Source organism: Gopherus evgoodei, chromosome 5, assembly GCF_007399415.2.
Source record: "Gopherus evgoodei ecotype Sinaloan lineage chromosome 5, rGopEvg1_v1.p, whole genome shotgun sequence".
NCBI classification, from domain to species: domain Eukaryota; kingdom Metazoa; phylum Chordata; order Testudines; family Testudinidae; genus Gopherus; species Gopherus evgoodei.
Window position 1 is genome coordinate 128,613,226 of NC_044326.1, and position 12,239 is coordinate 128,625,464.

The 12,239-nt window shown below is 39.0% G+C and overlaps 1 protein-coding gene across 2 annotated transcripts in view; it reads right to left on the reverse strand.

The window, feature by feature from the left end:
• FGF5 (fibroblast growth factor 5) overlaps positions 1–12,239 on the reverse strand; it is a 38,147-nt gene that overhangs the window by 6,313 nt on the left and 19,595 nt on the right. The window contains exon 3 of one of the 2 annotated variants that reach the window (XM_030564018.1): positions 3,488–3,591. In XM_030564018.1, coding sequence (XP_030419878.1) covers positions 3,488–3,591 — 104 coding nt within the window. Of the gene's footprint in view, positions 1–3,022; positions 3,592–12,239 lie in introns of those variants that run through there. The other variant, XM_030564016.1, reaches the window with a different exon arrangement.

Here is a 12,239-nt window from a genome sequence, read left to right on the forward strand (position 1 = left end):
TTGTTCAGACTCAAAATCTTCTTAAGCAAAAGAGATGCCAGTCTGCCAGTGAAACAGCATGGTTTATCTTAGAATGTGAGCTCCCTGGAGCAGGAACTGTCTTTGTGTGGGGTGGGGGTGGGGGGGATTGGTACCACGGTGCCCTCAGCCCTGACTGAGGTTCTTATAGTCATAGAAATCATAATTATGTCCATTGGATTACTCACATGGGCAAAGTTATGCACATGAGTGCTTGCACGATTGGAGACCTAGTTGGTGGCCTTTCTTGTGGCAGGATATGGACTATCTCTGAAAGAATTCTAAATATGTTCTTTTGCCAGGGACACAGAGATGTGTTTATTCTGGTAGCTGCTGTTACTAAAATGTGACACTAAAGTTAAAGCTGGATTTTGGATTTGTTATGAGGGGCAATACATAGATAAAAGAGAAGAATGTTCTTTGTTGTACAGGCTGGGCTATCTGCAAAGATTCTTCCCTAAATGTAATTTTTTAAATTTGTGTTTTGTGATGGAAGACAATTACATTTCATAGCAAATCCTGACTATATTTTGTTTGTTATTATTCTGCCGGTAAAGACAGTTCTGTTTATTGACAGCAGACATAACTATCCATGTACTGTATGTGTAGACCCCATGGGTAATGAAGATTAGGAAGGTGTTGTATTATATATGTCTTCTGCAAATGTATTCATTCAATTAGTTAATTTAGGTAGCCCTATGCTTCACTGAACATTAGTTATATGTAATTGTGTATGGCTGGTAAACTGGAGATAAGAAGTGCAATTTGAATTTTTTAATTTTAGTTTGGCTTTAGCATTTGAAATTAATGAGCACGGGCCTGCATAAACACATCTCCGTTATTCTGCTTTAACTTTGCTGTTGCTAATCAAGTCAAAATAAGTGTACAAGATAAGTGATTGGGTTCTTTTGTCATCATGTAAAATATGTGGAGCTTGTAGTACAAAAGGAGCATGTATGCTCATTTTGCTTCACTCTTTATTGTCAACAATATTATCTCCTGCCAAACCCTTTAATAGAAACATGTGTAGTAGCTAATTTAGCAACATCCATTCTTCATGTTCAATAAAAACCTTGTAGGATAGTTGATAGAAGAAAAGAGAAATTACACAACTATGTTTTAAAATTAAACACAGTTATACTTTATTATGGCATCACCATCTCTTGTGGTATGTATAGTGTATGCATGTAGGCAAAATCTCTTTATTCTCATTATTAAAAATAAAGACACTACATAATATGCTTATATTTAAACTGTATTAAATGAAATGTTTGGGAAAAGGCCTTGAACTCACTCAAAACAATGACGGATGAAAAGCCAAGCTTTTAATGGAAATAATATTTTGTATGATTTTTGGTAAAATATTTGAAAGTAGCACATGGCTTCGTTATTACTGATATGCAATTAAAATATGTTAGTACAGTTAATATGAGAGCTTTGGTTCTATTAATGCAAGCCATTGTGAAGTCTATTAAGGCTTAATTGGTGATCAGTTTCAACCCTAGTATTTTTTGTACATACACAACGCAGCTAGATCTGTGTGTATGTGCAAAATTCTTTTATATGCATAATTAGTTACTAGAAAAATATAAATGAATAATTATTGACATTTAAAATCTACACCACTCTACCATAACTAGAAAAAATACTTTCAAAGGTTCAAGTAGCTATAGTATTGTTTATTGCCACATTGCCATACTTAAGATCAAATAAAACATTTTTCAGTGTGAAGTGTATATTAATCAATTAAATAAATAAATTGCATAAATCATATGAGTTAAAACATTTGCAGAACTATGTTCCATTTGGAGTGATAAGGAGCCAAACGATCAGTTGGACTAAATCAACGTGGCTCCATTGAAGTCCATGGGAACAAGGCTGATTTACACCAGTTTAGGATCCAACCCAAAGAACCTAATTCTGCTTTTAGTTCCCCCCCCTGCACCCCATTTGGCCCACTGGTTGGATGTCAACAGCAACTCACACGTTCTTCAAATAGGACTGATTCCTGTAGCACATGACCAGCCTTTAAATCCACAGCCCATCGTTTTGTTACAAAAGGCAGATGCACTCACAGGAATCATTTACCTTTGGAGTAGGAGTCTCAGGAGAGGGTTTTACTTGCTGAGTATAATGATGACAGCATTTGATAATAGGCTATGACATTGATGGCTGTTATCTGATACACCTATGGAATGGCTCTTGCCTCCCTTTCTTTCCCCTGAAAAGCAGCTCCATCCCTGTGGACCTATAATAGCAGGAATGCCACAGGGTCATGACAGAGGTATTTTAAACACAGACTTCGAAATGATAGTTTGATGGACAGAATAAGACTTATTCTTCCAGCTGTTCAAGAAAGAGGAGGAGTGGGGGACTGGAATCAGGGTCATTTATAAATGAAGTGTTCCCCTCCAAAAACTTAAAATGCATTATCTCCCTTGGATAAAAGAAAATCCTTCCCAAATAAAAAAGAAAGAAAGGATTCAACATCATGGCACAAATTATAATGTACAGATTGGTTTTTTGTGTTTTTTTTTTAAAAGAGTTGACTTCTAAGAGGAGAGGAATCAAACTTAAAAAAAAAAGACAGACTTAGATATATGAGTTTGAGAAACAGTCAGAAGTAAAAAGTGCAGCAAAAAGAGAAGATGCAGGAAAAAAAATCCTTATCAATTATAACTTGACTCTGACCAATTTTCTCATATGAAAATGATTGTGAAAAGTGTAATTTGTTAAAACAGTGAAAGTAAGAAAATATGTTCAATGCAGAGGTACCTTTTTGTTGCTTCTGACAATCAAAATAAACAAAAGTTCATAAAATAGTTTATCAACACCAAAAGTGTATTCTTTGGAAAGCAAAAAAATAAACGGATCCATCAGACATTGTTTCAAAATGTACAGTCCCGTCTCAATGCTTTGGAGAGTAGGAAAGTGAGAATGCTATTTAAGGCAAAAAAAAAAAAGCCTTTATGTTCATTTGACCTGAACCACTGCTTTCCTCCCTAGGGCTGGATGAAGAATTCCAGTTCAGTTAACACTCTTGACTATCAAAAAGCAATTTGGCTGAGGTCAAACTGAAACAAATGGGTATTTCCCTGTCTGACCTCCTAATGCAGCTAAGTGCGATCAAGGCCCTATCTGCTATTGTAAGCCAAGGACTCACACATGCACGCATCAGCTCCTGGGAAAAGTGTTCCTCTCTAGCCATCATTTTAACGGCTATCCAAAACGAAACTTCAGCCTGTATTTAACAGTGTTGGGGCTCTTCCGAGGCACGGACAATGAAACCTTTGGTTTTGCTGGGGTGGAGACAGGTGACTTTTTCTTTTCAGGAACAGTGACTGTGAAAGACAGTTCTGGCTGCTCAGACTGTTTGAACCTTGGAAGGAAATGGGTGGAGATGTGCTGGGGTTTCACCCGGGGACTGCAGCCTCTTTTGGCTTTACCCCTCTTGTTCAAAGCCACATACCATTCTCTACCAGTCTTTTCGGTCCTGTAAACTGCCGAGGCATACGTGTTATAGCTGTTTTCTTGAAATCTCTCCCTGAACTTGCAGTCTTCTGTAAATTTGGCCTAGGAAAAGAAACAAATAGAAGTCTATTGAAATGTTTTTGTTTTACCTGGTAAGAAAGGAGAGCCAACACTGTCAATAATAGCTGCCTATAATTTAGGCTCCTCAGTTCTGATATTATTGCCTAGTTGAGTGATCTGATTTTCAAAAGTGAGATGCACCCAACAACTCTGGCTGATGCTGCTTGAGTGCTCAGCACTTTTGAAAATCAGGCCATTTACTTGTCTAAATATAGGTTTAGGAGATTAACTTGAGGCACTCATTGTTAAAAATCTTGGCTGGAGGTATCTATCATCAGCCTCAGGAGTAACCTTCCCAGTCTGCTTCTCTGCTATCCTCCACCAAAAGGAAAATTGCCTCCTGGTCTCCTTTGCAGCAGCTCCTTCAATGAATTTTAGTTTTTGCTCTTTAGTGTGTCTAATTTCCTGCCCTCAAAAAATTGCTTTCTGCTGCATCACTGCTTAATAATCCAGAATGACAATTTGCATGCAGATTTTCATTGCTTCACTGCACATAGTCTTGATCACATTGTTGTTTTAACTTTGGGTGTTTTGTTGTCTCTTGATAACCTTTAAAAATGCCCTTCAGTCAAAGAGCATATTTCCTTACAGAGTAGTTGCATTTGTTGCACATCAGTTCCCGGCGGAAAGACTTCCATGGACTTCACGGCCCAGGGATCAAGCCCCAGACTGTCAGAGTAAATCTGAACATCCCATTGAAAAACTAACCCTGTGCAATCCAAGATTAAGGTGCACAGATGGCTCTGAATCCACACAGACACATAGTTCCAGTTGCCTAGTGGCAGGATTGGGGTTGCATCTGTAAGGTGCCAGATACCTTTATACAATGCCAGATACAGCTAAATAAAAGGTAATTATAATTAATAACAAGAAAATGATGTATGGAAAATGTTACGCTTCTGTGGAAATTAATCTGTTGTAGTGTATAATTCTAATACTACTGCACTGAAGAGCCAGTCTCAGAGTGCCTCAGCTCACTTCTCGTGTTGTTGATGTAAAGGCAGGTTTTGTTCCTTTCCAGAAAATAAACATATAAAGAAAATTGTAGGAGCTTAATATTTTGCCAGAGGCACTAAGGACCAAATCCTCAAAAGTATTTAGGCTCCTCGCTCCCACTGAAATCAATGAGAGTTAGGCACCTAAATACTCCTGGCTTTCATCGACTTCAGTAGGCTTTGACTCAGCCCCTAGGATTGGCAGTTGTCCCAGCAGAGTTTCTCTCTTGGGCTGAGATCCTGCAAAGATTTATGCATGTCCTTAATTTTACTCACTGGGAATAGTCCCTTATGGGTGCATCTGGCCAAGGCATAAAAGTTAAGCACGTGCTTTTTTGCAGACTCGGGGCCTTCTAGAGCTGGGCAGAGATTTTCAAAGCAGATGGGAGGATTCAATCACCAACTCGCATTAAGTTGAGTGGCTAAATCCCCTAGTAAACTTTGAAAATATCAACCCTAGTCTCAACAATTTTTCATGAGAACACTGAAACAAGTCCTTTTTTGTGTGTGTGAACAGAGTGCAGGAATAAGGCCAGTCAGTCGATCAGCTATAAAAAGTGAGATGTTAGACGTTTTGCCATGGTCAGACATCAGGGCAGCTGTGAAATGTAAGCTAAGCAAATCTCTGCCTAGATGAAATCACAGAATATCATAGTGCATTTTTCCTAATGGAAGGGCTGGATATTGAGATGAACCTATAAATACAAAAAGATAGAATAGGGCCTTAAAAATCTGAAAGGTGTGTGCATGAAGATTATTAATATTCTTAAGAAGCAGCCCTCAAGGAATTTGCCACTTCTGGAATCTAATGATGAGAGTGTTAACTGGTGTCCTGAGATCATCTAAAATTGTTTCTAAGTGCATCAAAGTTTGATTTCAAAGTAGATTATTCAAATATATTTATTTTAAAAGGGATGCTGGGCTTTTTAACTTAAAAGTCTGATGCAGTGGAAAGCAAAAAGAAACAATGTTTTATAATCAATTAGAAAATGGGCAGACTTGCTTGATATCACATTACTAAACCCATATTTTGTTTAAAGGAGTTGAATTCTAGAATTCAAATGGCAATGTCCTTGACCTCTATTGCATCTTCTCCATAACAACTTCACTTTAATCTCCTTTAGCTCTTTCCTTGAAAGTAGAAAGAATTATTTTAATTATGCATTTTTGCTTTCTCTGCCTTTTGTTATCCAACATGATGTGCCATACATAAATGAATATTACTCTTCCAGAAATAAAGGCTTGAGCTAAATTCCTAGCCGCTGTCTAAAACACTGAATCCTGGGACCCTTACTTACATGAATTATCTGTTGCCCTGAGAAGGATACAGCAATGAGATGGAAAAGAAACAAATCCCCAAAGAGGAGGGGCTGTCCCCTGAAGATTTCTTTGTGGAGGTTGCTGTCTTTGCATGGATCTCTCCCAACCAAGACAGGAGAGAAGAGGGACAGAGGTCCTTGTGTTGGTGAGTTCCAGAGGATACCAGTGGGAAATCCAAGTAAAACTCATTGCATTCTGGGGCAGCACCAACTGCTGTGAAGAATCATTTCTACTCTTGGTATCCCTGGATGCGGATTTTTGGGTGCATCCACCAGCAAGGGAAGCCAGGCAGCATGGGTCCATTCCAAGACACCTGGAACCACTGTGGAGACATGAGACCTCTACATTGCTAATTTCTAGGGGGAGACAAACTGCATTCACCTGAGAGGCCCAGATTATCCATTGTCATGGTAAAGTTGGTGGGCTAGGAGTGGTGTCTCAGAGGAGGAAATTTCTGCACTTTCCCACTTTGCATATTCAGAAGGTGGAGCATGCCCTGCACCCCACAGAAAAGATCCTGTGGCCCATGAATGCTGCTGGCAGGGTCCAGGGATCCATGCAGGAAGGCAAAGATATCTGTGCAGAAGTCTTGATCCAGATCGCCACCAACAGCTGCCACTGGGACTTCCAGCGATGGGGACTTAGAAAAGATAGCACTGCCTGGGGCTATCGTCCTCACCAGCATTTCTCCACAGGGCTGGAGTAAGGGACAATATTCTCCCATGCTCAGCATGCCCAGCATTGCCCTAACCACTCCCCCACAGCCTCTATTCACCCGGCCTACCCAATCTCCATCCTCAGCCCTCCATATCCATGAATTGTCCTCCTAGGGTTGGGAAAAGGCAAGCAGAGACACCTGAGTAATACTGGCCATACTATCTAGCCCACTTTCTTTCTCAGATCAAATCCAAGTTGAAACCATAGAGGCCCAGTGCAGACAAAACACTGATGGTAATCACTGTACTGCAGTCCCAAGTCCTTACTTACCAGTGCTTTAAATTAGTATTATTAATAAACCAGTATTTTATTTATTGCCCTCAGAGTGTTTGGGTATTGGGAGACATTTTCCTGGGTTGTATTATCACCTGGTTATTTCTTTTTTGGACATCAACTTAGTTCTGGCCTACTAGCACAATCCAAATTTTGTTACAGCTTTACTATTTCCTAGCAAGGGAGATCAAGGCTGGAGACATACATTACTGGGATTTCTAATGCTATCCTAACTTGAGCGATGGACCCCAAGAGAGTATAAGAGGTGGCTACATTCAGTACACCAGACGTGTTCTGAAGGTCAGTTTTTCTTTCTTTCTTTTTTTTCTTTCTCTACTATAAGTCTGGCCATACAGACTAGGACAAAGGAATTAAAAGTATTGATGCAATCTTGTATGAGGGCACTGAAGCAGGTCCTCTGTTTCCTGCCAGGATCTGAAGAAATTAAAAGAACAAGCCCTTTGTGTTTTAGGACATTACATTTGCTCAGCTGCCTTTGCAATCAATGATGACAGAACCCTTAGAACCTGAGGTTGAAATACAGAGGCCTCTACCTGGATTTTAATATTCTTTTTATGAGTTGTTGCGAATATTTGGTGGATGCTTATTATTTACTAATACAAACACACACACACACACACACAGGTGTGCAAGTTAAGCTTAAAATAGCTTTGTTAACTGGGAAGTTTAATAAATATATTAGCGTATGTGTCGGCATGGCTAAAAGATTGTGGTCTCGAAAAGATACCCAACATTTACAATGCTGTACAGTATTGGGGTAGGCTGCACAGCTAGAAGTTTTGTCCTTTGTCTGAATAATTAATCTGAATAATTCAATCTGTCCTTTGGATATTTGTTCAGTTGGAAATTAAAGATCTCGGGGATCTGGGGGTTTTGGAATCTCATTTGCCATTCCTTTGGAATTTCTTTGGGACTCCCAAGACAACTGGGATTCACAGATAACACCTGGCCATCTTTTGGAAAAATGGGAATTCTTTTCTGTGAAACGTCTCAAACAAATGTCATGTGACATTTTTCACCGAAACCTTCTGATTTTGTTGATGGCACAGCTAAAAACCATGTTTCCATTCCAATCAAGTGGTGTCAAAACAATTTTTTTTCACTTTTTCATTCAAAATGAATGATTTGTTTGATTTTTTAATTTTGTTTTGTTTTGTTTAAATTTTCCCTCCTTTCTTTCCTCTATTTTCCCTAGCACTCTCTCCCCCTTTCGGAAATGTCCCTTTGATTTCAATGGGGCAGAGTGATGCTGAGTGCTTTTAAAAGTCCCACATGTTCAATATGGCAGGAGAACATACAAACAAACATATACTAAAATATTTCCAATCTGATTATCTTTCCTCTGATAAAAACATTGGGGGGAAGATACAGCATTTGAATTGTTCGTCAGCTGCCCAGTGATTTCCAATGTAACATCACATGTCAATAGAGAGATTCAAAGTGGAGTCCATATTGTTGAACTGATTTTTGAAATCTGAATACAAAAGCATTTGTGACACTGAAAAGCATTGATGGGACTGCAATTCAGCAAAGCAGGGAGCTGAAATACCAAGGAGGCAGGAGGAATATGTCAGGCTTCCTCATTTTTTTGGTGCTCCTGGAAGTTGTTCCGTCAACAGCTTTGCTGCTGACATACTGTCCACATCACAAGCACAAGCTTAACCCAAACTGCCATCTATCTAGGTATTTATATGGCCCACATCACAAGGGCAGATCCTCAATGGAGCTATGACCATTTACATCAGCTGAGGTCCTGACCCATGATATCTAAGAACCTTCCAAATATTAATGAATGTATGCTCACAATACCATTCTGAGCTAGGGAGTTGTTATTATTCCCATTTTACAGATGAAGAAACCAATGCACAAAGAATGTAAGTGACTTGCCCAAACACAGGAGACAAGAACTGAATCCAAGCCTCCAGCATCCCAATCCAGTACCTTAAACACAAGACCATCCTTTTTCTCCTATATGTCTCAAGCACGGGTTGGAGTTCAGTCTCTCTCCATTTAATCTTCTCTTCTGAGATGCTAACAAGGGTGCCAACTACTGCCAATTGTGGTGGCTTTTTCTTTTTAATATATAGAAATGCTTGCCTCCTAAGGACTGGTCTGTGACCACCAATGCATTTCAGAAAGGCTTTTGAATGGAAATGACTTTTAGATCACTACCTAATATGTCAGGTTTCACAAGCTGAAGTTTAGATTCTAATTGGTTCCAAAAGTAAATGTATGGGAATACAATGATTTATCTCATCAGCAAAGAATAACAAAAGTGTTGCTGAGGAGGGGCTTTATCCAAGTAGATTTTCTTACAACTTTAAATCAGGTCAGAAAAAGGAAAAGTCAATTTTCTGAAAAATGTTGATGTTGATTTTCGTTTTGCAGGGTTCGCTAGCCGCTGGTTTTTCTTTTTTTTATTATCATTATTTTTCATGATTTTGCCCCGCCCCAATTCTCTTTTTTCAAAAACTGAAATTTAAAAAATAAAACATTTTGCATTTTTAAAACCAGAAGTTTTCAATTTTGAAAAGCAATATTTAACTAAAACACTTTCCATCTAAAAAACCGCAACCAACTCTATTCAACTCTACATATCATTTGGTCACTGAATATTGGCACGTGTTCGGAAACTGCTCCATAGGAAATACAAATAGAACTATAGGGACAAATCCTAAAGTCAATTACATTTTAAAATGAAATTCAATAGGAGATTTGCCTGAGTGAGGAGCGAAGCACTCAGCCCATAATTATTAATTTAGAACAAGTCTTAACAAAGGAAAATTACCTTAAACCCTGTAGGAAAATATTTCTGCATTTATGCTAATACCAAACCTTCTCTTGAAAGCAAGACCAAGTCAGAGCTCAGCCATGTAATGATAATAATGTTTAAACATATAACTGAGGCCTTAGAAATTAGAAAGAACCCATCTGTGCACGGAACTGATAATTGCTAGTTTTAATATTATTTCTGAATCCAGTTCCCTTAAAAATGAACCACTTGATAATTTAATTAAGTTGCCATCCAAAGAAAGAGGGCTAATTTAAAGCACTACGCTCAGATAAGAGAAAACAGGTCCCAGAGAATTGGTTTAGAAGGATCCCACATAATTGTAGGAATTACTTTTATCTACAGTTCGCTCAAAGTCATCAGAATGACTTTTATATCAAAGAGGTGCAGTGAGTGACAGGCGCAGGATTCGCTTTGTACTGTTTAAAACTCATTAGGCCATGAAATAACTTTATCCTGCCAAGACAGGAAAGAACAACAGATGCTGTTTTTGCATTATCTGCGTTATTTAGCCCAGCAATCTTTAGACATTTGGGTCAAGTTTCTACAAATTTGTTGCTTTCATCTGAGTGAGGAATCATGTGTCCTAACCTTTCAGTCCGACCTATCTAATTGGTGTCCATTTATAACACTGTGGGGGTTTGTTCAGTGACAATTAACCATATGCTGACAAGAGTTTAATTTAATTTCTGCTAATGCCGGGACATAAATCAAAATTTAAAACGGAATAATGAAGGTATTGGATGCCACTAAAAAGAACAGATTCTTAAGGATAGTCTAGCCAGTGGTTACTTAACTGTCCTGAGATTTATATAAAGGTATTATTTTCCACATCCTCTTAACATGGAAGCTGCAGTTAAGGAAAACCTATTATGGTAATTGTAGGTGCCTTTATCTTTCTTTTCTGAAGACTTTTGTTTTTACAAAGCACCTGTGTTTTACTTAAAGCAAAAGGCCATCCCCCTTAAAGAGAGGAATAGTTGTATTTAGCATATTTTTCCTAGGGCATGCTGAATTTTCCTGTTGCATGATGATTAAATAAAAGGAGAGAATAATCATGTTTATGCTTGGTAGGTGCTAGGCAGCCTATCTTATAAATAACACACACAAAAAAAACAGGGCTTGATTTATGCCTCATGATGGAGTGTGACATGCATGCAATTGGTATTCCTCTGGAGACAACTGCGCTCAACCAAGGGTTTGCCCCACCTTGTGAGGCCAAGCGGTGATACCATTGCCATCTACTAGGGGAGGACCAGCTTTAAATTCTGAACCCTGGATTAGCAGAACTCCTGGGTGTTCTGGCTCTGGGCAGACCCCAGCTGGCCTGACACACTGTGGTCACTCTTATTCATGTTAAGTAATACCTGGCTGTATAATCTTGTCGAAATCAATACATCTCCCCATGCAGTTAAGGACTTCTCAGTGGGAGTAATGGTGGCAGAACAGGGGAGAAGGATGCTCCAGGGATTATGGCACTAACGGAGACCTGGGTCTAAGTCATTCCTCTGCCACAGACTTCCTGTGCAGCCTTGAACAAGTCATTTAGCCTCCTTGTGCCTCCGCTCCCTATCTATAAAATGGGGATAATCACACTTCACAGGGATAGTGGGAGAATAAATACATTAACGATGGTGAGGTGCTCAAACACTACTGTGATGAGAACCATATAAATACCTATGATATACTGTAGTCCTTTGTAAAATGCAATGGCAAGCTCTAGGCACAGCTGCACCCTGTTGCAATTGTCTGCAGAAGCCCAGTGGTGAATCAGCCCCCAGCATTCAGTTATTAATCTTACTGCCTTTTCATTCAGTTCAGAGAACACACTGACGAAGAGTCAGACACAAAATCTATGTTTCACTTGATATCCCCATCAGGCTTAAATGAAGATGCTCTGCTACTGTGAGCCCCACCCTGTTACCTTGCTAGAAACCAGTGGATCTGGTCTTCTTATGGCAGACGTGTCAGACTCATTTCAGGAAGAGGGTCAAATCTGATGAGATTACAAGTTTGGTGGATAAAGGTACTAGTGTTGATGTCATACACATAGATTTCTATAAGGCGTTTGACTTGGTCCGACACGACATTTTGATTAAAAAACCAGAATGCTATAAATTTAACATGGCACACATTAAATGGATTAAAAACTGACTAACTGATCACTCTCAAAATGTAATCATAAATGGGGAATCAATTGAGCATGTGTTTCTAGTGGGGTCCCGCAGCGGGGATTGGTTGTTGGTCCTGTGCTATTTAACATTTTTATCGGTGACCTGAGAGAAAACATAAACTCATCCCTGATAAGGTTTGCAGACGACACAAAAATATGGAGAGTGGTAAATAATGAAGAGGACAGGGTCACCAGTGCAGAGTGATCTGGATTGCTTGGTAAACTGGGCACAAGCATATAATGTACATTTGAATATGGCTAAATGTAAATGTGTAAATCTAGGAACAAAGAATGTACGCCACACTTATGTGATGGGGGACTCTATCTTGGGAAGCTGTAA